Genomic DNA, 26,738 nt, shown 5'->3' on the forward strand with positions numbered 1-26,738 from the left:
GAGAGTGAATCTTGAAAAGTTTTGCTGCATCATTTATGAACCTTGCCACTTGGTAGACATACACTGTTTTCCCTGGTTTTCTCTTTTCTCATCAGAATTAAATGAAAAAAAACTTTAATGCAGCTTTTAAAGCTTAGTAGATATAGCTATACTAGCAAAATTGTTCCCTTTAATATTTTAGTAAGTTTTCTTAAAAATTCCTAACAGGCTTCCTACCATCTTAACAAAAATATTTAGTAGCAATGCATAACAAATGTAAAACAACAGTTAATTTAATAAAAAGTATTAACTATCAGAATCACTAGAGYTAGATGATAAAATGAATGATTTAACTCTAGAATTTGGTATCACAGTGGCTGAAGATGGAGCTTTGCTGTCACGAAGGCTCTTTGTGAGCGTTATCAGTGACAAGCAGGTGCCTACCCAGTCGTACAGGTACTCAGCCGGAAGGGAGCCGTGCTTCCACACGTCTGCTCTCGGTACACCTGAAACAAAGAAGAGCTGTAACTGCAAAAGGCAAAGTCAAAATTGCAACCAGTGGTGCCACCAGACTGAACAGAGAAGATCATCCCATGATTGGAACTTTGCACAAGTCCAGTAATTCCACCTTGACAAATTGTGATGCTTTGAAGAGGCTTATTGTAATGGTTAATTATGGAAAATACTTTATTATGATTTTTTTGTGTTGTGTAAGTCCCCTGTTGTACAAAGTACTCTGCTATATACTAATGCTAAACGTTTGATAATTAAAAGTGTAATAAGTACTTTTTTCCAAGTTAAGATTTAAGAATGGTTGTCCTTCAAAGCTCTTTTACTATATACTATTAAAGGTCACCATAGACTCATACTATCAAAGGTTGCTCTGTTGGTAGAGTGCAGGTCATTATTATGCTCTGTTCCACCTAACAGGACATGCGTATGGGCATTATGCAGGAATACACACTGTGTCTGAGCACTGATGCTCATTTTAAAGGAATTCATATCATAGTGAATCATACCTGTATTTACCCTACTGATTCTTCTGACCCCCTAAATTTGCAATGGTTTGAAGTCCCAGAATAATTTCCATTCTGGAAAACTAATATTTTGTGGCATACAGTCATACATTCCAGTTTGCTGAAGCTGCCAAAACTGTATGCCTTCTAGTTACATCTAGGTCTTGAACTGGAGGACTGGATGGTTTAGGCCTGCTTCATTCTCTCCACTGAATTAGTTTAATATATATGAGGAGGATATACGAAAAGGAACTGTGACGGCATTAAGTGTTCATTATTCATCAGTATAGCAAAGGTACATAGGCAGGGCACTTTTGATAAATTAACAAGTCTTGGCCACATTTGATTTTAAGAGGCCACTCAATCTGGCATTTTATCAACAAGGGAGGGATATCAACAAGGAAGGCACTCATTTTTCTTGCAGAGATATTACAAATAGACTGCTCTGGCACAAAAAAAGCTCACATTCATTAAACAAGAGAAAGACAGACTGATGCTCAGCTCCAGGTCATGGCCAGTTAGCACATGGAGTACGTGGTAGATGGTGTTTACAAAGAGGATGGTTCACATTGTCCTTCCACAATGCTGATGCCATTCTGAGCTGGGTCAGTCCCTAGTGCAGGGCAGGGTAGTCTGAAGTACACAGAACAGATTGCTTACCAAAAGAACCATCATTCTTAATGTTATCTGCAGGTTTACAATGAGGTCACCTTTTTTATAGATCTCAAAGCTGATCTGCTCCCCTTTCCTTAAGGCAATGAATTTTGATACTAAATTTAACAGGCTGACCTTTATTGACTGAAAAAGACTGCAGACATTTAGGATCCCCTTATCTGTGATTTAATCTATTGGGAAGCCAAAATTAGTTTCTGAAGTAAGCACCTTAAAAGCATTCAGCTGAAGGTTGCCAGTGAGACTGTTTCATTGATGAGCTGTGTCTGGTAACCTCACAACTAGTTCAGGATATTTACCGGTGATACAGTCCAGCAGCCCCTCTGCTTGAACTTGCACAGATGCAGCAGTTGGATCAAAGCAGTAAATCTTCTGAATCAAATTGTCATCAAGTTTCTGCAATGCATAGAACAAAGAGAGTCAGATGGTGGTGAAAAATTTAAGAGTGTTACAGAATTAAAGATGGCTAAGTCAAGCATATAGGATATCTGTAGGTAGCACTTCTAGAAAAGATAAGTAGGAGAAATGGGAGATTGAAAGGATGAGGTCTGCAAGGATGGAAAAATACATAGTATTCATTTATACTTTGGAAGGATATCCTTCCAATGTTTAGAAATTAACCACAAATCATATTCTTCATTTTGCATTTAGGCAGATACACAGTAGCTGTAGACTTATGTCTGTTATATGGATGTGTTTATCATATACAACAGCTCCTTAACGCTGTGTCTCAATGGATGTAATCTCTCCAAATTCTGCTGTCCAATTCTGTTGCAAATCCCCATCAACAACTGTATTTACAATGCGATTTTTAAAATGACTTTACCTGGTCATTACTTACGCATGAACATATCTACAGTGCTCGCTTGCCCATTCTCCACTTTTTAAAAAATAAATCTGGTTTATTAAACTGGCCAGCCCTCTTCAAGTGACATGCATCAAATTATTTCAATGCCTATCCCCCCTTGGCAAATTCCATTATATAATCTTGGGGGGAGAAGAACAGAAAAAATGCCTCAACATTTCAAATTCTCACCAGTATACACTGACTCCAGTTCTCAGTCTTCTCTGAGCCCTTCCACTTTGGATAGAAAAGCAACAGCACAGCCTTTACTATGTTATGTACCAGAGCTGGAGGTTCTACATAGCGCTTTATTTCAGCAAAATCCTCAGCTTTAAGTTTCTGGACACACTCACGCAGGTCCTGCAGCATGAACCGGTGGAAAAGAATCCCTGCATGCCTCAAACTTGCCGCGTGTTCTGCCTCTGGAATCACAAGCCAACCTTTCAAGAAGCTGCTCATAAACACCTGCTACTCAAGACATGCTACTGACTGAAAGGCTCTGCCCTCTTTATGATTAACTCTTTTTCTTCTTGACTAAGTGGCTGTTTTGCATACAGCCCAAGTATTCTATGAAACATTTCAAAATGCAGATGTGCTTGAAAAGACTAAACTCTCTGTAACATAAGCATGATGTGTTGAGAACACAGAATATTCCAAGGGTATGCACAGGTGCCATAAGTTTTTTGAATCTTTATGTCCCCAGGCCCACTGTGTTCCTGGGAGAACTGGAGCCACTGAGGGAGTAGTTGATAYAGCTTCCCCCAGTGCAAGTAATACACCTCTGCTGGGAGAGACTCATTCTGGTTCCACAGTTCAGACAAACAGAAAAGACAAATGGTATCAAGACTGCACCCTGGTCTGGAGACCTGACACRTCCATCCTGACACAGCAAGCAGGTTTGGCACTGTGCTTGCCTGGGTGCTGTGTCAGACAAAGGCCTAAGGGACGAGCAGGGGTCTTGAGACCATGAAGGGTTCAGGGACAGGAGGTAATCCTGGAGCTGTGACACTCAAATTCTTTTGATCTTCCTCGGACAGTTCTGAGGAGGAAATGCTAGATACCCAAAGGCAGTAAAGCACCTTTCTCCCTTTGATTCAGTGGGACTTGGCCATATAAACACCTTGTGAACCTGAGCCACAGTCTAGACATTCTGCCTAACTGTACTCTGCTAAGTACTTAGGCTTGTTCAGTAGTTTACATGTACCAAAGGTTTAAATTTGTCTTTTCACATTTGTATGAATGATACTGCAGATGTGATTTTACTGAGATACCTAATTTCACCCCCACAAAAAAGGAGTTTGGCTCTGTATGCACAATACCCAGTACATAGATTGGTTCTGTTTCCCCTGAAGACATCTTCAATATCTCAGAGCAGGCAGCTTGGACCATCTTTAGCATTTTCTGCAGGTCTTTGTGTTCATGGGGTGGTAATTCCTGGTGATGTCCAATACTGAGATCTAATACCCCAAGAGCTTGTCCTGATAGATCACGGAGAGGTATTGCAAAGTGGTATTCTCCACAGACATAAGTGCCAATGACCTGTGAACTATCTGTGCATTTAAACAGGTAATCTCTAAAATGAGAGTAAAGAGAAAAATATGTCCTAAGTTTTATAATTCCAGTCTTTTTGGTACTTATGTAGCACATTTTAGTAAGAAGCCATTCATCTCTTGTTGTTGAAACAAGGGTATTATATTACTAAATCAGTTGCTTATTTTCTTGCAGCTTATTTATGAACAGATTTAACTGTCGTTCAGGCCACATACAGAAAGGAGAAAATAGCATTTTGGAACACAATACTGCTTAGCCCAGGCAATTGCTAAAAATCATAAGAGTTTAACAAACTCATATTAAGTTGTAGTCTTGCTTTAAAAACAGCTTCCTGTTTATAACCATGTTGACATTTGCTCTATAGAGTTTTATAAGAAGTAAAAACATCTGCTGGAACAGCAAATGACTGTTCAACCAAGCTTGACAGCAAGGATGATGTGTTTAAGGACAAGTCTGTGAGGTTCTGGGCAGCTGAAGGAAACGGATAGTTGAAGGAAATGAGACTAATATAGCCAGGAAAAAAGACAGATTAATCTAAAGAGCAAAATGCTACAGTATAGGCTCTGATCCTGCAGGCCTTTCACAACAGGCATAGAGCTAGCTTGGCAGCTCATCTGGTAAGCATTATATTAGAAGCTAAGTTTTTACAGTCCCAACCTCAAAGAAAATGTTCCTCACCCCTTCATAAGTCAGTATCACATGCATACACACCAGATGCCATGGTAGTAAGAGAGCTATAGGCAGACACCCTCGTAGGCTTGCATTCCCATGGGCTTTATGTAATGTGTATCATGCCTGATGCAGGCTATAGTCTAGGACCAGAGGTAACCGGTTAGTTTGCATATGCCAGAACCCACCTTAAAAGGTTCTCTTTTCTGAGGAGAAGAACAGGAGAGGTATAAATTTCTCTTTGCCCTGTATGATCTGTAGTAATCACCTTCCGCAGAGCATAGTCACATGTCTGTTAGAGAGACAGGGAGGTTTAGCTTCATCCATGAAAGGAACAGTCATTCTGAAGCTTGGAGAGAGAGGAAGCTTTATTTCTCAAAGGAAAGCTCCCGCTTACATTCAAGTGCAATGGGATGGTTTAAAGATATCTCCCAACAATGTCTGGTTTTATTCCCAGAGTGTATTGCTCAAGATACATGAAGAATGTGCCCTGGACCTCCCTCAGCCAGACTATTTAATCCATCCCCAGGCTCCCATACTGAGGAACACCCACAGGTCAGGGAAGGGGTCTCCTATGGACCATTCTTTTTCATGTCCTTTTACAGACCTCTTTCTCATGTCATGTTCATTTTAGCATACCTTGATATGAGAAAAGCACAGAGGGGAGCAAAAGGCCTGGTTATCAGGCAGCTAACAAAGGGACAGTGCAAAGCCTGGAATGACAACAGAACGCTGCCAACACAAACCCTGCTTATCAGAGGAAGCAGATGAATTACGGTTGCAGAAGATGTCATACAGACTTTGCAGTGACACAGGATCAGTCCTAAATACTGCATACACTTGCTTTTCATCTTAACTCATTTTTATGTGAACTGACAAGCTTCCCAGGGCCCAAGTGCCTGCTGAGTAACTGGAATATGATCTGCAAGGAAGTGGGCTGCCCTTAAAAGCTAGCTGACTGGGAGCAGCTACTTCCAGAGTTGTATTTACATCTTGGTTGCTAACACTGGTTCAGAACAAAGAGCTAGGATGTTAATTATCTTCTTTTTTCCATGCCATAATTTTGGTGCGYGTAGAACCTCCACAAAGAGCAGCTCCCTTTGCGAAGGGCCAAATTAGCAGAGCTTTAGCAGGGAATTGCAATGCTGGTTAGACAGCTGCTGGATGTATTTCTGGGTAGGTGTGTGGTTTCGCTTTGTTCGTTGTTATGCAGCCATAAGCACTGAAGCAGGAGAATACTCCCTTGTCCCATGGAGAAAGGGCTACTGTAGGAGTGCTGCTGAGATGTTTTACATGGGAGGATGACAAGAATGAAAAGTGGTCTCCTTTAAAGAGGGAACCTTCCCCCTCTACTTGTATTGCCCTTTTGATGCATAAGCAGGCACAAGAATCTCAGGCGGGTTTTGTTTTGATGAAAAAGCCACTAGGAGATGATAGGCAGCTAGAAATGGCAGATCCTCACCAAAGTAGCTCCATCAGACCCTGACTATTACAGTCCTTTTCACTGCACTACCCTGCGTACCTTATCTTGGCCAGGCTCCATCAGATATGTAATAACAGTGTGGATGTTGGGCGCTCTTGAATACAACCAGTCCAGAGCAGTGAGCGTCACTTGCAGAACATTTTTCAGTGTGCAGACATGGTGGTAGGCTTTGCTGAATGCATGAGAAACTCCCTGTGAAAGCAGAATCCTCCAAATGAACCAGACATTTCCATATGACTTGGGGATAAAGCTGGGGAAATGTTCATGCAGCAAAATGAAGTAAAATGGTTGTGACAAGTTACTTTAATCAGAACTCGTAATGCTGAAAAGCTACAGTGAAATGTCCCTTATCAAATAAGGCTCTAAGGCTCCAGAGCACCCTGGTCACAGCCAAGTCCTAAACTAGATAAAGTTGTTTTTTAGTGGAAAGARCCAAATTCTTTGCTAATGTTGGCTTACTGCGCTCCCTGCTGCTCAGATGATGCATGCACAATAAGGCTGATTCTAAAGAGAGTTCCTAGCACCCCAAAGAAATCTGAACAGCCATTGTTTATAATTAGTCCACCATGTAAAAAGTGAAATTTCATGACACTTTATGGAAACAAAYACAAATATTAGGTCTAGAGCTTCAGTAAATGAATGCTACTATCTTTGGGCTTTGCACAAATCTGCAATTAATTTACTAGTCAGATCTGCAGGAGAAGCTTAAATAAATTATTGAGAAGGTGACACCTGATATTCGATTACAGGTAAGAAGGTAATAAGTAAGATACTAATAAGGTGTTCTGCTCATACCAGTTTCACCACAAACAGTAAAAAGGGGCCCACAGTTCCATTCTGAGATGTACATCTTCATCTACTCAGAGCAAGCCTGTAAAATTCACACGGTCCTTACCCAGCTTTTTGAAGAGTAGTCTAACAAACTGCCTTCTCATGATGCTTACCTGGTAGAAACTGATCTCATGGGTCAGAAAGATGGTTTTCTCACCCTCGTCCCGAAGTGTATCAAGTCCTAGAATTCCAAAAACTCTCCAGCGAGCATCTTGCAATGGCAGTACCAGGAATGAACCTCTTCTCTCCTCAACTGGGCGGTCATAGTTCCAGAAGTGGATGTTTCCATGCAGCTGAACTTTTGGAACATGGATTGGCTTCCCTTCTTCAACAGCTGCAAAGCTGAAAAAATAACTTATGAGAAGGTTTGTAAGAGTAGTGGAAAATCTTTAGCAAAATAAAAAGGCAGCTTTGAACTCTCCTTGCTTTAGGCATCAGAGAAGGAAGGTGTTAGCTCCTTACTCTGACCACACCTAGAAATACTGCATTTACTACTTGCATCTCAAAGTCAGTGGCAACAAATAAGGCCCTTTTCATTCTCAAGTCATTGTAAAAACATCAAATAATGAGTGTAATGAAAAAGAATTCAGAGGTGAGCAGCAGTTACATTTAATAGGTTAGAAGAGGTAAGATTTAAAGAAAAAGACAAATATGTCTAACTTATGGAAACAAGAAGTAAAGAGGCAGGAAAGCTGTTTACACTGTAAACATTAGGGARGAAAAGGCATTGTTCTCAAAAAATGTCCAGTGGACATAAAAYGCTGTAATGGAATTAATTTTAAAAGAGGAAAATGTAGGCTGAATATAATAGACGTTTGCTAAAGGATGAGACTTATTAGACTGTGAGCTAATCTCCCCAAGGAAAGGAGTGAAATCCCAAACAAAGCAGTTATAAGCAGAGCGTGTAAAGTATAATAATATATATGATAATGAATCATTCCACAGTGGTCCCTGAGGGAAGTTCTTCTGTGGAATACCCTGTCAACCTGCATTTCTAGTGCACCCCAAACCACTGCCTGGTTCCCCTTACATTCCACATGTTTTTTGAGAAAAATGAACAGTTCTTTGCAGCTTTCCTTACCTTACTCCTTCCATGTCTCTGTAAAGTATCTGATTTAGGACATATGGGGCATCATCTGCAGTACATGCCACATAGTGTAGGAGAATCCGTCCTCGCTCTGGTGAGACCTGGTTCTCTTCCAAAAGGGCAATATATGCACTGATCTTCTTGTTATCCCCGTGGGCTTCTGCATCCTAGCAACCAAATGTTTCCCATTACATGCACCAACTGCATGACATATATATGTCTATGCTGTGATTGCATCTGACCTGAACACCCCGCTACAAGCAAAAACACCCCATATTTTGATTGACGGGGGAACGGATTTCATTTTTGTTACTGCTAGTGGAGGCTAGTTCATCTAAAAATAATTTCTAATTATATTTCTATATAATTTCTAATTATATTATATTCTAATTATAACCTGTGACTAAGCAAAACTCCTATTGATTTCATCTCCAATGGGAGATTCTTCTGGAACAACCAGACAAACAAGTGCCAGAGCTGTTGCCTTTACAGATCTGGACAATATTATAAGAATGCTTCAGTTACTACAGTACTGAAAAGGGAGAGAAGTTCTGCTCTGAGGAGGGCTTTAATGGTCAGGACAAATATCTAAAGTTGCACCTGGAAGTAAAAAATGAAACTATTCCCACTACAAATTATTCATCTTTGTTACAGACTGAGTCTCTCGCATTTCCTCTCAGAAGCTCTAAAGCTAAAACTGTGGATTTCCACATTTGATACTAATCAGGTCTCCAAAATGTGAGACAGTAAGCATTCATAAAGGTATTCTGTGTCGGCAAAGCATGGACAAGAATTCTTGTATCTCAGATCTGACTTGTGATTCTTTCTGTGCATAACCACTGGCTCTCCTGAACATGAGCGAAGTGCAGAAAAGCACACGGAAATCCAGCCTTAGACCAGCTTCTCACAGTATCTGAGAGTTCCACTCAAATGCACCAGGGTCTGAAGACAGTGTCACTGTCCATAACTGAAAAGACTCTCATGCTCCCTRGGGTGCATACCTGGGAGAGGACCTTAAACACTGCTTTGTAAACTGGTTCCATGTTTGCTCCACTGGTCTCAGCTGCTTGCTGGATACTGTGCAGCCATTTCCTCCTGGCCAAGCGTCGCAGGTGCTCCATGTGACTTTGTTCCACACTTGTGGTCAGAAACTCCACCAAGTTATCAATGACTTCATCCTCATCCCCAGTTAATTCAGAAACCGCTAATTCAAGGTAAGTCTGGAATGTCTGTGGGGACAGTTTCCCCATTCTGCTAGGCTGTGGGTAGCGTGAGCAAAGGTGTTTCTTTGCTAGTAGAAGAAATAGAAAATAAGACAGGGACAATCTATATAATCTCTATACAATCTATAATATATTTTGCTTTTCCCCCAAACTGGCTTCAAGTGGGGTGCTCCAGCCCCTCATTCTGGTTTTCTTCAAGCTATCCTCTAAACTTGTCATCATGACAGGTAATCTCCAGCTTCAAGACTGGATGTACCTCTTCCTCTAGATGCCTGCAGCCTCACACTCTGAGAAAGAAACCTGCAAATTGCTCCTGTCCCCCTTTTGCACCTCTGCAAGATACCTAAACAATAAAGGTCAGTAGAAAATAGGACAGGTGCCTGGAGATATGAAAAATCAGAGGCACCTTTTCATCAGAACCAAACTTCATGGACATTTGAGGGGCTGGTGGGACTGGGCTGCAGGTAGATATGCTGCACACTGCAATAGTAGCCAAGATTTTACAGCAAACTACTGACCACTCCCATTAAAAATGTGAAGGTCAGAGTCTACAGATGATTTCACAGATCACTCATATTCCTGGATTTTCCATTATATACACAATTTGCAGAAATTATATTTTTCTTTTGAGGCCTTCCAAAGTAACCATCATTCTTAATTACCCTGCTTTAGGTGCCTGTGATGAATTATTGAAATAACATTTGTACTGTGCTAAATCTCATAAATGAAGATCAAAGAAAATGAAAGCTTCATTGAAGACATACAACAGATGGGACAATGGTGTTTGAGAATCACCAGGAGATGTGGATGTGGAGCAAAAAGAACAAGAACACCTGAATAAGAGCTACCAAAAGTGGCTGGGTTTAGAAGACTGAATTTGTTTGAAAAATGTCTAAAGCATTGCAGAGCCTGTTAGCTCCCAGGGGAATGAAGGAGTAAGGATCACTGCATGGAGGCTACTCTTTCTCATTTGCAAAAGCCAGGGGCATGGAGCCATGCTCCAATCCTGTTTTCCATATCCCAGGGAATACAGCTGAGCTGGCCCAAACAGGGGCAAATAAGCTGCAGGAAAAAGCATTGGCAGAGTTTCCTTCTCCCTTGGAGGAAGGAGGAATGCAACAAGCATTTAATTGTGATTATCAAGAATTGCAATCCTGTATCTACTCACCCTAGTTTACAAACTTCCAGTTTTCCCAGAGGTCCTTAAGACAAATAAGGTTCCTCCTAGCCTTGGAATCCTAACAGGCTGAGCATGAAAATGTACATTTATTGTATCAGTTTCTATTCAGTTATTACTTAAATCAGCAGCAAGTCTAACAGGAGATTTTCTGAATTGTTTGCCCCCCCCTAACAGTTTTTATAAGATCTGATTCTGTTCCTTCCCATACTGCAGATCTGGACTCATGGGGGTGCTCTTGTACAGTCTTTGGAAGTTGCAGGTCAGCYTCCTGGCTTTGGAAACCTGGGATTCACCAAGTACTCTGCCTACAGCTGTACTTGCCTGATCATGCCCCTGGCAGTTCCTCTCCTGAACACTGCAGTGACTAACGCTTTGATCATTTTTTCTGCATCCTGATTTCAAATCCTGCTGGACCCAAAGAACTAAAGAAAAGGAAAGAGAACTATTTGTCAAGCCACTTCCTACTAGCAAACTAGCAATCAGTGATGTATAGGTAGAAGTGTGAAGTTTGCTGCTAAGCAGGGAGTATTTGTGATCAATACATAGAATAGCCTGCAAGGAAAATGCTCTGGTTAATGATGCACAAGAACCGGCAGGAAGCTGCCTGATGCCCTGATTGCCTCTTGGTGCAAAAAAAGACACGTTTTACAGGAGCTGAGAGTCTCCTCCTTCCCCTTCAGAAATCAGTGGGCATTTTATCATTGATTTTAGCTGTAGCAGTAGCATTGGTGTGTAGTAGTGACTAACTAGCCCCACTCATTCTGGAGCTGACTGTTAATGCTGTCTTATTCTGCTAATCATCTGAAGAATGTTCCACATTCTTTAATATCATTTCTGATTTTCTGACAAAATTAGGATGGAGAATTTTCTGATGATATACAATTGTTTGGATTTGACCTCCGCTTTTTCCTCCCTTTGAAGAAAGAGATGAAGAAAGAAATACACAAGAAGTTGAACTTTTTTTCCCCTTCAACCCCAGTGTTTTTCCATCAAAAGAAAAAATGTCTTCCAAAATGATTGGTTTGGTTTTGCTTCAAATGACATTTTAATAAAAAAATTACATGATCAAAGTATGCCTACCAGTTCTAACAGGACACCACAAGGTGCAGGAGGGGGCTCCCTATGGTCATCCACAGAGGAATCTGACCCATAGCACTGCCAGACCCATCAATTCCTTTGTCTGCAACGCCGAATCCAGCCATGGTTCCCAGGCCATTGTGGGTCCGCATGCACAAGCAGTATGAATTGTTCCTTGAGCCGAGCAGGGAAAGAACTGCCATTTGTCTGCACCATTCTTACAACCATGTCGGTATCTCATTGATAACATCACTAGATTTGTCCGTTATTTTTTGGGATGTGTGAAGTTTGGGCAAGGACTTGAGATGCAGCAGGATAATGCCAGCGTATATAGCAGTGGGCAAGAAAAGGTAGAGTTGGTGCTAGTTCTCCAGTTAGATAAAAATAGGTTTGCCCTCTACAAGAGAAAAACTGTTTCCCCCCGGAAGGCTATCACAGGAACTGGGAGCACCTGGCAGGATCAGTCCCTTCATTAGCTAGGCACAACATAATGAATTATTTGGCCCAACTATATATGTATTGTTACACTTTTCACTTACAAAGAAAATCATATATTTCAACCCACTTTTCACTCYGTGCTTTCATCCAGGAGGAATGCAATGTCTGTGAGCTCCTCCTTCAAATCTTCTTGTACTATGATTTCTTTGAGAGATTAGGTTGAGGCTGCTAGAAATAGTTCTATGTTGCTTGTACATAGTATTGATTTTGCTATATCATTTTTTTWTTTATTTGTCCTTTAGTTTATGAGGTCTTCAGGGAAGGGACTATGTCCTTCCATATTTCTGTAGTGTGTTCTGACATACTTTGAGCACAGCAGAGCTGTAAACCACCCAGCTTCTGTGGCTGTACAGCCTGGAGACAACTGACTGTAGCATGCCAGAGGCCCCCCACTCCTCCAGCTGCCTCAAGAGAGCTATGGGATAATGAGATTCAGGTGGTTGCCAAAAAGAGGCATTTTCAGTAATGCATGGCAGAGTGAGTAACACAGAGATGTGCAAACCTGAAGCACTGGGAAGGAGGAACCATCAAGGGTAGCAGTGTTCAGTGCAGACTTGCCCCCCAGATCTCAGATGAATAAACCTATCCTCTCCACCCAAGCACAAATACAGACATGTTCTTAATTGCTAATACAGTATTTCAGAGCACATAATGCCTACATGTTAATATGCATGAGGCTGCCAGACAGGTCTAGGTGAACCTGCTGCACTTCTGTCTGACCCACGTCTACTTTGTCAAGCACCAAATTTGCTAAGTTTATTGAGAGAAATGAACCAACTGAGAAATGAGTTGCTCAAAGTTGCTATCTAATTCATGAGATCTGTGCAACAGAGAGGATCACTAAAGGCCATTTGAGACCCATAAGGAAAGCTGGTGCTCTCTCCTACAAGAGACATTCCTGCAGATAGCTCAGTAAAATGTATCTATTAAAAACAGCTATATAACACAGGCTASAACAAAAGTGCACAACACGTATCCCTAGGCTTTTGTTGCATTTTTCACTGCCGTATTACAGATACTTAATGCTTATTAAAGCTGAACCTGACTCTCAGAACAGTCTTTCACAGAAGGAGGGGATGGAGCTATGTATTAATAAGTAGGTCTGAATAATTGTTCCTTTTCATTTTATATATCATACCTTGTAGACTTATGATTATGCTTGCAAAACCAAAAAAGTTTTGGTGCTTGCTCACAACTTCATTAGTACTGTCATTGAATGCTTGAAGGCCTACTGTGTTGACACTGTTCCTCTCTCAYAGCAAGGCTGTTTTCTTACCATTCCTCAAGGCCTTTTTTTCCATTCCTTCTTTGAATGTGTTTAGAACAGCATCTACCTCTTTCAGGTCCAGAAACCCAGATCCATTGTTGTCCCACTTTTCAAAAAGTGCCTCCAAAAGCAGTTTCCTTCGGGCCAAGAGAGAGCTGCGGTGAACCTAGAACAGAGAAACAGCTGGTCTTTGATAATTCCTGGACATTGATGTTCAGATTCTACACAAGTCTGGAAACTGCAGTAGTAGGCTGATCACACAATCCCTACTGGCCAGCCCAATTCCATAAATACACAACTCGGACATGGAGATGAATCATTAAACCTGGGAGATACTTGAAAACATTAAACACAGTTGACAGGTTAGTTTTACCAGGCAGAAGCAGCACTGCAAAGGGTCATTTTCCAGTAAACAAATGAAGCCTGTGCTAGATCTAAGGAGAGATATACTCAGGTAAGTGGCTGTTTCCCAGAATACAAACATCTTCCCAGACAAAAACAACCAGAGCCTTGTTAGTAACACCCAAAGACTTGATAGCTTGTATTTCTGTACATTGCTGTTTTGCTGGTGCTGCGCTGAAGTGCGTGGGATCTAAGAAACTGCATGTGCAACTTGTTCTTTAGAACCAGTATTTGCACAGCACACAGTGATAAATGGCTTGGAGTGGAATTCTCTCAAAGGCCAAAATAGTGGCAGCACGTATTGTGTTCAGCATGAAGATGGCAGAGCCGTCAGATCCAATATCTCATCCAAATTAGGTCAGCAGCACAAAGGGAAACTAGAAAGCGGTCTGAGGAAACTGCAGCTAGAGAGGTTTCTGTGGACAGACCCACCAAGAAATATATCTACACTCTGAAATGATATGGGGCATCCTGATGCTATGCATGAGAATATTGCTGAAGGGGAATATATTTATTTAACAGATGGCAACTGCTCCTTGCAACTTAAACATAAAGATGCATGTACCCATTCATACACACCCCCACATGCATGAAAAAGCAAGCACACTTATTTAAAACCCTTCCCAAAACATCCACAAACTCATATGTACAYGCCAGTGCAGTAGGTCAGACATCAGGTTCTTGACTGCTGTAGAGGTGAATAAGCGGAACAGAATGTTTTGAGCTCTTTCACAGCTAACTATCCACTTGCTGTCTCACTGAGTCCAGTTCTGAAGCAGGCAAACAACCTGTCACAGGATTTGTCTGTCATCATTTCTAGAGCTAAGGACTAAGGTAGGTGAATCCATATGAAAATGAAAGGGCAAGAGAATGCAAGACTGCAGGTGAATAGCTCTGCCAGTATGAGATTAAGAATTGACTTTGTAAGTGTCTCTTGTGTTTGGACATGGGATCAGCAAAACTCATCAATATTTACCTTCCTTAGTTGTTCCATTTTTTCCTCTTCTGTCTGTTTGTATTCTTCTTTGATAAATGCAATAAGCCTCTTCATAGTAGGCAAAGAAGTGCCTTTACCAACAAATGTCTCCATGAGCTGGACAAACTGCAGCAGGTTGAGGCAACTTTCATCAAAAGCACTCCTAATATGAGAAGCACCACGGCTCTGAATCTCTGCCATAATTGGACGCAAGTCTGAAAGGCAGAAAGCACAGTGTGTTGCTGGAAGCTAAATGCTGCCCTAAAGCTAGCCAAAAGAGAGATATCAAAGAAAGGCTGAATCCTGCACTTCTTATCCAGTGAAAGTATGACTGAATGCAGACTGACTCCATGCTGACTAAAGGCCTTAATCTGCTTGTACTTTCTAATAGTATCTCTTCAGCCTTTTGCTCCAGTCTAGCATGGGTACTATCATACAACCAGGTCACATCACTGAAAATGGGTGAGCTGAAATCAATGTTATACCAAAAGTTGCCTTCTGAGACAAAGACTGTACTGTTCTCTTGATCCTGAAGTCAGCTTCAGGAACCAGTGTTTGTATTCTCTCCAAAACTTTTAGCTCACAGCAGTAACAGCATGTGTGCAGACACTGCCAGTCACTATATGTCCAAGTGAATATACAACCCTGTGACCAAATACCTGGAAATCTAGAGTTCTCACAGTTCCAGTCCTCTGGAATTCTCTCKCCATAGCTGCTATACCTGAAACTTAGGTCAGAGGTCAGAAGGTCACCTGATGAAAGATAAAACATACTGAGWAAATATACAAGCTTTTTAAAAAGATACAAGATACAGCTTTTTTTAAGGTTGTTAAATACATGTCCAAGCACAGTCTAAAGGAGATGAAAGAGCTGACACAAGCAGTCACCTGACCATGGCGTCCCATCTATCAATTGTTTTGCTTTTTCAAACTYCTGGCTAACTTTGGCTTGAGAATCCTTTCTGGCTGAGAGTGCTGGACCTGCAATTTTAAAAATAAATCTTCTGTGAACCAGGGCTTACTAGTCTGAGCACCCTGATCAGTATGTAAAATCTACCTCTATGTCTCTGGAGTTACTCTTGTTATCAATAGTTACTTATTTTTACTGTCTGGAATATTGCTTCCTGAAACTCACCTGGTGACTGTTACATTTCTTAAGCCCAACTACAAATATTCATTTTAGCAACAGCAATATAATAGCCTTCTTTTCCAATGTAGCTTCAACATGATATCCAGACTTCTTGTTTCCCACCCACCTCTCTCTGAAAGAATATCATACCATCATGTYGGTGAGAACAGGGTGGGAATCTGCTCTGAAGATGGAAGGGTGGCATCCCTCAAACAATGCTGTGTACATCCGGGGACTGGCTGAATAACAAGTTAGTGCTCTGTACTGGCAGTTAACCACACAAAGCTGTAGATACTAGTGGTCTGTACTATCAGCTTTGCAGCTCTTTACACGATAAGTTTGTCACTAGACTGGAGTGCAAGGTAGACCCAGTTCTTGAAGTGTTTTAAGCTGTGAGATGCAAAACAACGCATTCACAGAGCACTAGTAAGGAAGTTGGTCCTTCTACTACGTTTAAGAAAGCAACTCGTACGAAACACACAGTTACACAACCACAGTCTTCCTAGAACAAGGGCCTTTGTATATAATTGAGAAGCATGATATTCCTTTGGAAACACAGTGAGATAAAAGGTTCCTGCTATATGATTCCATAATATATCTCCCTATGGACCCTCACATTCTAATAATTATTAAAAGATATTTCTATATTTAACGTGCTCCTGCTCTGTTTTGCCATCGTAATATTCCAGAGTGGAAGCAGAACATAAAGTTTCTCCTTATTATAAAAGTGCTGCTGCTTCGAAAAAGTCCCTGCTTGATTTAAAGAGCCTGCTCAGTGCCTTGAATACAGATCACCAGCAAAGCGACTCACCTGCTGTCCTGAGAGAGGAACATGCTCTGAAATCCTGACAGGAAACACCATGCTGAGAAGATAACAAAGCTTATGCTCTTGCCTACTCAGAAATTACTCACATGCTTTCAYTGGTTTTGAAATGGATTAAAAACACACCTATAGTTAAACCAGTGCAGACAAAGCTTTGCCACAACAAAGGAGAATGTTTTACCTTTATCCTGGTCTTGCAAAAGGTCTTCAGCCTGTGGTCTTGTCTCTGAGCTTGCCTGTCTTCTGTTGTCATACTGCTTAGAAAAACTCTCTTTTCTTGCAGAAGTTTCTTTCCCAGCCACAGCTTCTTCTTCTGAGGTCATACTTGTCACTTCAGGTGTTGGTCTTGGAATTGTTTTGGTTGGCTCTGCAATCCAGTTGTCCCCCTCCGGTCTAACCTGTCCTTCTGTGCCAGGTTCTGTATCTGAGATCATATAGTCTTCTCCCATATTTGTTTCTGGAACTGGCTCTCTACACAGACTGAATTCCCCCTCCTCCATCTGTTTTTCAGATCCAGGTTCTTCATCTCTAGTGACACAATCTCCAGTAAAGGCTGATCTTGGGAAGGATTCCTCCTGGCTGTCTGCACTTGCAGACTCAGCTTGTGTCTCAGTTCCGGTGTCTCCACGGAAAGTAGATTTCTCACTGTGGATTGTATCTCCATCCAAATCACTAGGTTCAAAATCAGTGCTTTTCATCGTTGACACACCATCCTCACTTTCCTCTCTTACCTCTGCATCACTTGATTCTGTTTTCAGAAGCACAGTTGCTGTTTGGTTTTCTTCCTTAGAAATCCCTCTAGTCCCAGCTTCACTCATGTCCATTTGTTCAAAAGGATCTTCTCTGACAGTAGTGCTCATTCCATATGTGCCTTGCCTATCATCAACTACAGGTTCGTATGCTAAAGTCTGTCCCTCAGAAATATCTGTTTGAGAGAGTGCAGACTTTTCACTGAGCTCCTCACAAACTTCCCGGTCATCAAGGCCTCCCCATAAATCTGCAAGCTCAATCTCTTGCAGCTCAACTACTGGCCCTAATATAGAAAAAGGGTTGATAAGTTGATAGTTTGCATTTGTTTCATGTTCTCTGGTATCACATAAGGAAACAAGAAAAAAAAAAAGAAGAAAGGCATTCCCAAGCAAATATATACCATTAGAAAGTACCCCCTGTAAATATGCATACTCAGAAACTCAAGATGTTGGAACAGTATTTTTACCTGCAGAGAACTGCTCTTGTTATCAAGTGTGTATTATGCCATATTTCTTCTGAAACAGATGTCATTTTTTGTAATTCTACATACTAAAAAGGAAAGATGTAATTTCCCTTGCATTTAATCTCAGCAAGTAATTAATGTCCAATATCTGAAAAATATTTTACTTTCATGTAGACGATTCTCTATGTTATTTTTTTATTCTTCCATCCTCCTGGAGAAATTTTAGTGTAAGTACCAAATTAACTTCTAATATTGCCCAATATGAAAGAACGCTTGTTGCTTTAATCCTACTTCCAAAAAGCATTACAGAATTTTGCATGAAGGAAAAGTTTTGGATGTTGGATGTTGGAATTTCTGAACATTGTATCACATAGTTTGCAAAACACATTTGCAAATTATGGTGTATATGTCATAGCATTCATTTAGGCTCTTTTTTAGGCTTCTTCTATTTCTGGCAATACTTACAAAACATACATTAACTATACAAGTTCATGTGACCTCCTAATGTTTTAAGCACAATCCAAACATCCCATATACTTACATCGTCTTGGGTTACAGAATCCCCTCTTGGCAATCACAGGGCTTCTGTCATAGAACTCTTCCAGTAGGGCGAGCACTATTTGCCTATTTAAGAGACCAGCCTAGACAAAAAAATTACAATTATTGGTTCCTGCTTTTTTTCTCTAGTTCTTGTTGCTTATGTCAACATTTGCTGCACCACAAAGGCATCTTGTTCAGTCTGTAGAAGCTAAGAATTACCTCTGGCTGGAATTTACCATTAGCAAAACATCAGCAAAAATTTCAAAGTAGTCAATTTATTTCATAGGGAGAAAGATTACTTCTCTGGGCTTAGCTGGAACTCCTCATACATATTACTTTGCAGGTGTATCCTATTGCCTGCTCTGGACAAATTACAGTTAGATGATTGTGACCAATACTACCAAATGAATTCTTCATGTGAAGATCAAAGTAACAACATTTCACACTTTCAGGATAGATACTGATTGCCTGGCAGTACTATGGAGGAATTTTCATTTATTAGGTGCTGTGCCATATAATGTTAGTGACTGTGCCTTCTGGTTTGGTGTTGTGCCCCATCATTTCCTTTGAAGCATTAAGTATTGGCAACTGCTGTGAAAATAATTAAATCAAAAATCTGAACTATTATGACAACCCCCTAACTTCCTCTTAAAATTCAGCACATTTGACCACAGAGGTGAGAGAGGTATCAGTTGTTCCAGTGCAGAGGAACATGCAGAGTTTATTAAGTCCTTGTTGCTCAGAGAGAGTGTATAAAGACAATAAAACCAGGAAAGGACAATGAAATGGGTCATTTCCAATCAGGAAATCATGAGTTTAAAAAGTAAAGCAAATCTAAACAATTGTAAATTCTGCATTTTATGATGAATTCCTGTTGTCATTATTTCAGGCCTGCCACCTTTATAATTTCCCTTGCATTAGTGAAATACAGTAGTTGATTAGATAACAAATTTACTCAAGTTCATTATTTGTAGCAACTAGTTTTCCATTTGAATTACTGACTTCCTTTTGACAATTTGCTCTTTGAGTAAAAATTGCAAAATGTAAAATTCACCAAGTTTTTAATTCTGTGTAAACATTTTCCTGCCCTTAGACTAAAGAAATAAATGAAGATCTTTGCTGCTGTATTCTGGAAATGAGCCCAAGATGGCTGTGTTGTTTATAATCTAAGATTGTAAGTATTGGCATCAATGTGAAGAGCAGATGATCTGAAAACAACTGAGAGATGTCCATGACTTACTGGTAAACGTGCCTYCCAAGGAGACTAGTACTGAAAACTAAGAAAATGAATACACCACATTTTCTGTTCCTGTGACATCTCTCCTCTAAAGTGAATTGAAACCTTTTTACAAGTTCTGAGAAAAGGAACAGAACTGAAATGTAACCAGCCACTTAGTCCAGTTTTGGTCTTTCAGACTCATGTAATTTAATTCCTGCTGGTAAAAACATYCTGGAAATTACAGTTGAGTTTCATCCACATGTGGGTTTGGAACAACAAATATCATCACATAATTCTGTCCTTAAACTTACAAGATGTAAGCCATGATTCCAAGGAYCTTCATCTTCTTGACATTAACATGCAAATACCCCACGCTCTCCCATGCAAACATTTCTTTATGATGTTTGTTTTTCTGTAAAATACCTCAGATCTAATTCTGCATCTATTTAACAGAAACACAAACACAGAACTATCATGGCAAGTTTTTTAAGATGTTAGCAGATCACTGCCTAATATTCGGATTCCTCTTTGAGTACTTCCATTACACACCCTTAGTTTTCCCTTTAAATTTTCTCAGCTGTTGCTTCTCACAATCATCTGCTGGTTGCCTTGAAGTTGGCAGCACTAATGCAAAGCTTTATTTTATTAAAAAAGTAAATAAAAGAAGTATTATTAAAAATAAATAAAAATGTTATTCTTGGATTCAGATACTTTTTGTCATGTTAAAATAATACACTCTGGGGGATTTAGATAGCTCAGATGCTATGAAGATTTTTTCTGATTGACTGAGACAAAATCAATTTATTTTCCTATGTTAAAATAGCAAAAGAATTTTTTTTTAAGAAAAGAAATTACTGAATATGAATTAGGAGTAGATTTTCCATCTTGTTTTAACATTTATGATTTATACAGATTTGCCATTCTACCAGAGGTTTCTTTATTATATCAGGGCACTTTTTCTTACAACTTAATTTGGGAGGAAGGTGTCACAGTAAAGCTCTCTATAGAAGGGAGGAGCTTTATGACAGGAAAACCATTTTCAACCCAGTTGTACTATCTTTATGAGATCCTAAATTCAGTAGAAAAGGTCATGTTTCTTTGTACTTCATCTATGACTAGGGAGGCTGATGAAAGATCACACTGACTTTTCTTTATTGGCAGGACAGGTACAGCATCTACTATAAATAACAGCAAGCCATCTGTGTTTGTACGACTCAAAACTTGCCTTCACTTTTAACTGGTGCCAACTGCAGGAGCTAGAGAGTTGAAACATGTTGACCTAATTTCCTTGTCACATAGATATTGGCAGGTGATGATCCTTAGCTGTTTTCAGCAAAGTTCTGTGATCTATGAGTAATTCCTTTAGTGGCACAGACTATAACAGACTGTTACCATTTGATGAGTGACAGGTCAGTGTTTAACTGCTTGATTGTTTTTCTGGAAACAGGACATGTATATCTTGACCACCACAACATCCTTGTTGGTGTCCAAGATGGGAAGAACAGACACCCATAAAAGGTCACGAGAAGGCAAACTTTGTTCTTGTACTGCAAGGGAGGTAACAAGAAGTGTCTCAGAACTGTATTATCTTGAAAACTAATCTCTGACTAGATTCAGTTACATTTTAAGATCCTCAGCTTAAAATGTCCCTGAAAACTCATGCAGATTGTGTTATAATGCCCAAAGAAACTATATTTGACACATATTAGCACAGACAGGCAAGGACCTTAAAATTCAAAGAGCCATCTCTTTTTTGGGCGTTAGAGCAGTGATTCAAATTTTTTCTGGAGTTGTCTTGGAATATAACTGCTTCACTATATAGTCCAGGCTGTCTTTGCTGAGCTGCCATTCTTTTGGATTCACACATTTGAAATCATAATAATGATCATGTGGATACCTTCTAACCTGACTAATTTAAACACTACTTTCTCAGCTCCCTGGCCCTAATTGCAAATCACTGAGAGAGCCAGCCACACTCACCATGCAGACTGGAATAACTGCCTGCCACCAAGCAGATGTAAATTAGGAACTGAAACAGCTGCATTGCTGTGCTTTGCAGAATGGGTACTACAGGTAATGGATCACATTCAAGTGGTAGAAGTCTTTGGGTTAGATGCAGAGACCAGAAGAAGATCAGGTCAAGTTTAAAAGAAGTGCATGGGCCACGCTATAGTTTAATGAACTAAATTTGGGAGAGCAAGTCTACCTTGAAGGCTAGAAACAGCAACCATATTTGTACTATGATCATTTTTTTCTGAGTAGTGATGACATCTGTGCTGATAGCTGCTCACTCTTGTTACGCTTTGCTAGAATTTTTGGCTCTCTGCCTCTGAGATTCCACTGGGATTAGCAGCATGGAGATGGTGATTCCTGTCACAGAACTAACAGGAAGAAAGTAACATTAAAACACAAAAGAGAAAGAAGGGTAGCTTTCAAAATGCAGGGCAAAGATAGGACTCTGCTTTACATATTACACTAACTAGGACAAGCCATCATAGCTCTTCTTGTTGGGGCAACAGGAAAATTAAATGTCTTCTGACTGAGAAGTAGACACATTTCTTTCCTCATCTCTGAAATAGGTTGTCTGCCATTCTCTAAAACACACTATTGGTGTTGAAATGTGCTCTGTAATCCCATTCTCTTAGAAGTAATGACATTATTAGCATGACATTGTAGAGCACAGTTCATTCATTCTGGGTAGGCATGCTATAAACATCACTAGAGGAGTGATGAATGGAATATATAATACATGTAGTGAGAAAACTCCAAGATTATGTCAACTGTTTGCTATGCAGTAGCCAGCAACTGGCTAACTGAGGCTACTCATGAAAAAAGCCGTACTTTTTGGATGAAGCCCAAGTTTTTAGCAATAGCTTATGCCATTGATTCTTCAGCTCCTACTATTTACTGGTTTTCTAATAACTCTACTTTTTTTTTTTTTTTAATGGGGATGTAGGTGTATTCAGAGGACAACAGATAGAGTTTAGAGCTGCTGAAAACCAAATTAAGGCTCTTGGGTTCCATTTCCAGCTCTATAACTGACTCACTGTATTTTAATTTCCTGGTGATAAACTGCAGCTGATGTTCACAGCACTTACCGGAGAGAGGCTGTAAAGCTTAGATTATTTTTGCATTCTAATTTTGAAGCGTTCTGTGATTTTTTGATAAAAGGAGCAAAAGCATATAAATTAATGCAACATAACTGATGCAATAGATATTATTATTGTAGTAATGTATACACTTAAGGTCAACCTCTATAAGGTTATTTTTGCTGAAATATGGCTGGATAGAAAAGCTAGCACCCAAATATTATGAAAGTGCTATAAGAACAGGTAATGACCAGAAATAGTAATGCCCATGGTTATTTTCTTCTCTAGAATCATCAGACTCCAACCCCAGATCATCACTTTGGGTCATTCAGTTTCTAATTAGCCAACAGGTTTAGGCTATTRATTATTTCTATGTCTAAGTAAGAACCATGAATTTGAAGGCAATGCATCAGCTATTGTCTTCTAAAATAATGCTGAGTAAGTACAAATAAGAGTACCTGGAGTCATAAAGACCAAAAATAAAGCAATGACCCATAGAAATACCAAACTGGAAACATCACCATATGGAAATTAGGTTGAGAGTTGCTTTGCTTACCTTTCCATAATCACAATCTAGGAAGAGATCAGTAAACATTTGCCTCCACATATCATGTCTTATTGTTTCTCGGAAGTCATCAGCACACTGACAGAGATGCTTCAGGAGTTCTTGGAACATGTCACTTGAAAGGTTTTCAATGGTGGAATGGACATACTATGGAGAGAAGGAAGTAGTGTAAATGGTCAGCTTCAAATATTTTCATCTTTATTTGAACACTTAATCTATCACATGCAAAGAAATATATTGGAATTTCTTTTGCACTTTAGTCTGCTAAAGTAATGCAAACTTGGTGCATGGATGCTACACTGCTTATTTTGTTCTTTCTTTCAGAAACAGCAACATTCTCCAAAAAAGCCTGAGACACAGCTGTGCTAGGCACTGAACAAACATGTATTAAACAGTCCCTTTCCTGGCCCAGAGGTCACTCGTCATGTTCAGTGGCTCAGAGATGCTGGACCAGAGTCCCTCCTGTGAAATGGCATTGCCTAAGATAGGTTATCTGAATTTTCAGATGTAAGTTCTCTGTGGTTTTCTGCAACATCTAGTGTTCTTGACTTTACTCTCAAGGTAGTATTTTGAGCACTTGGTTTTCGTAGAACTGACAGTCACTCAGCACTCTAAGGCCACAATATGACCATTGCCCACAATTTCAGTGTTGAGTGAACCAGTCTGGATACAATAAAAAAAAGGAAAGAACCTTTCGAAAATGAGCATGCTGTCACCTAAGTCCTCTGACACTGGGAATACTACTGAATCGAGATTTATTTTAAGTCCTAGTCTTGGAGACACTTTAACACTTTGGATTTATAGCCATGTGGTTTTTATGAGCAAAAGCAATATGGTTCTAAAAATGTGGTGTGCATGACATAAATAATAATGGCCCTCAGAACAAACCACAATCCCAAAGCCTGTGCTGAATTATTACAGCAGGTTTCTGGAGCCAGCCATAGTAACAGGGATCCTATATGGTTAAAAGGAGGAATTTGCAAAACACAGAATGTTTCCCATTATCCTGTTTTTAGAGTACTGAGAGCTAGAGAACCTTTGCTAACATAAGTGCTAGTGCATCTTGAACTTGTTGAAAATGCTGCACAGGGATTAACTAACTGAAATATTACGGTATACTGTTATTCAAGTCCATATTGCATAATTTCCAAATATATGGGACAACTGGGGAGGAGAAAGGACAGAAAACAAGCAGTCAATGGCTTGAAGGTGGCTGGTGGGAAAGAAGAATTCCTAAAGCAATGTGAGTTTTTCTGCATTTCAGCAAAAAAAGAAAGGATGTAGGTGGGTTGGGGAGAGGGTGGCAGATCAGGCTGTACGTGAATCTACTAGCTTTTCAGAGCTATTACAACCCAGGGCCCTGTGACAGATAAACCTTAAAGATGACAGCAGTTGGGAGGAGGCAGGTTGGACAAGCAGCTTGTTATTTTTTATGTCATTTTGATGACACATACAAAGGCTTATACATTAATATTGCTGCCTAACAGCTCCACAGAAATTTTAGAAGYGTATGTTCGCCTTTGTGGGCAGGAGGAACTATTGTGGGGTCATAAGCTTTTCTTAGCTGATGTGTGTAAAGCACTCTAGAGTGTAAGGTACTGTGCACATGACAAACATACATTTATTTATTATTAACCAAGAGATTTTGACACCGCTCAGAAGAAAGCTGGCATACCTCCTTCTTGCTATTCAGTCTGAAGCCTCACTGCAGTTTGTAAACATGTATCAGTAACAATGGGTCAGCTGGGCTTTGCCTTTTGTTTCTACTGATCTCATTAGAAAAGGAGGAAGCCACATGCAATCCTGAAAAATAATCTCATCTTTAAAGCCTGAGGGTCCTTTGGGCCCTTTGGGTCCCACAAAGGCCCAAATTTCCCTTGGTGTTAAAAGCTATGTGTCAGACTACTCGAAGTTCTGCATGTTATAGTACAAATCCTGTGAAATAAACTATGGAGGACTGGTCTTTGGGATCTAAACTCTTTTAATATAAAAGACCCCTCCAGCTTATCACCAAGTATGTACAGATACAAAGACCAACAGCCGCTGTTTTGCTTGCCCAGAAAAAGAACAGTATGTGAGGTCTTTCTATTGAGTTTCTAAGAGCCATTAAGTAACCCAAAGCTGCACTGAATTCAAGGAAGAAAGAAAAAAAAATAAAACCATTTAATTTTAAGGTCCATTAAAAAGCAATGCTTTCCACATGTGAAAGGGCCTAGATCAGTGTGGAGAAAGATCATTTCTTTTTCTGCTTTTGGTGGCTGATGCAAACTGATGAACGAAGGTCGTTGAAGCTGCGGATTAGAAACAGCACTGTCCTGAGAGTGAGGCCTATGATTATGGAATAGTTTCCCAAGGGAAGTGATGAAAGCTTCATCACTTGATTCATTTAAAACTGAACTGGAAAAAGCACCAGAGAATATATTGTGAGAACAATTTTGCACTGGCTGGTAAATTTACAGCTTGACACTCCAGGTCTTTTACATTTCTGAACTCTCGTCTCATATCTTTTAACTGACTTAAAACATAGAGTGCACAAAGTATATTTTAAAACATTCTTCTAATGTTAATGTTGTATGAATTCATCCAGTGCTTATACATGTACTATAGAGGTTATGGATTGATGCTTCATTTCAGTGACAAAAGCAATTCTCTGGGCACCCATTATCCACAATAGATTCCTTAATTAAATGCAGTTATTCTGAGGTTAAATTTAAAAATATCTCATTTCATGCTTAAAAAACCTTCAACAAGTTATCATAAAAATGCATCTCTGTGCAAAATACTGAATGTGTGAGTCTCCTGAGAGTGAAGAAGGCACAAAAATCACACATGGCTGCTTGAAATTAGTCTCTGCACAGATGCTTTATACTCTGTTTTTAATTATCATAACAGCACCCACTAGCACTGCTGCAGTTGAGGGTCTGTCATTATTTCTATTCTAAACATTCCCTTTCACAGGTTTAATAACCCAGCCATAAAATTTAGCTCTGTTGTAGGTAGAAACAGTTGGCAAAGACTTGGCCTGCAGAGTTTCACAGTAAATTTAGTTTGAACTGATTTGATTGTTTCCAAATTGATGAAGAGCAGAGTGATGGGGTGAAATTTCCAACTACACTTCTTGATTTTGGAGAGTTAAAAACATATTTCTGATGTTTCTTCATGACGGCTTTTGATTTTAAAACTGCACATTTTTCAGCCTGATTCTGCTTCACATGCAGTTGTGACAACATTCGTTGCAGTATGGTTGTGGTTCGGGCCAGTAACAGTTGAGGACAAAAACGGTACAGCTTCTCATCCCAGTTAGTCATGTTAAGTTTTTTCATTTCAGAATTTCAGTAGGAATAACAATACTTTAGGGATAGCATTAATTACCTCAGGGTAATGGTTACACTGGGACACTGAATCT

At 39.9% G+C, this 26,738-nt stretch overlaps 1 protein-coding gene across 1 annotated transcript in view; it reads right to left on the reverse strand.

The window, feature by feature from the left end:
- Positions 1-285: 285 nt before the first annotated feature.
- Positions 286-26,738, reverse strand: part of EFCAB5 (EF-hand calcium binding domain 5) — a 42,739-nt gene continuing 16,286 nt past the window's right edge. Inside the window, exons 8-21 of the mRNA XM_026055308.1 lie at positions 23,324-23,479; positions 18,461-18,560; positions 16,888-17,739; positions 14,756-14,970; positions 13,387-13,543; positions 9,134-9,423; positions 8,127-8,299; positions 7,159-7,387; positions 6,254-6,406; positions 4,920-5,023; positions 3,831-4,084; positions 2,704-2,933; positions 1,967-2,063; positions 286-485 (exon numbers count right to left, since the gene is read on the reverse strand). Coding sequence (XP_025911093.1) covers positions 286-485; positions 1,967-2,063; positions 2,704-2,933; positions 3,831-4,084; positions 4,920-5,023; positions 6,254-6,406; positions 7,159-7,387; positions 8,127-8,299; positions 9,134-9,423; positions 13,387-13,543; positions 14,756-14,970; positions 16,888-17,739; positions 18,461-18,560; positions 23,324-23,479 — 3,210 coding nt within the window. The remainder of the gene's footprint in view (positions 486-1,966; positions 2,064-2,703; positions 2,934-3,830; positions 4,085-4,919; positions 5,024-6,253; positions 6,407-7,158; positions 7,388-8,126; positions 8,300-9,133; positions 9,424-13,386; positions 13,544-14,755; positions 14,971-16,887; positions 17,740-18,460; positions 18,561-23,323; positions 23,480-26,738) is intronic.

This window comes from Apteryx rowi, unplaced genomic scaffold, assembly GCF_003343035.1.
Source record: "Apteryx rowi isolate R43461 unplaced genomic scaffold, aptRow1 scaffold_99, whole genome shotgun sequence".
In the NCBI taxonomy this organism is placed as follows: domain Eukaryota; kingdom Metazoa; phylum Chordata; class Aves; order Apterygiformes; family Apterygidae; genus Apteryx; species Apteryx rowi.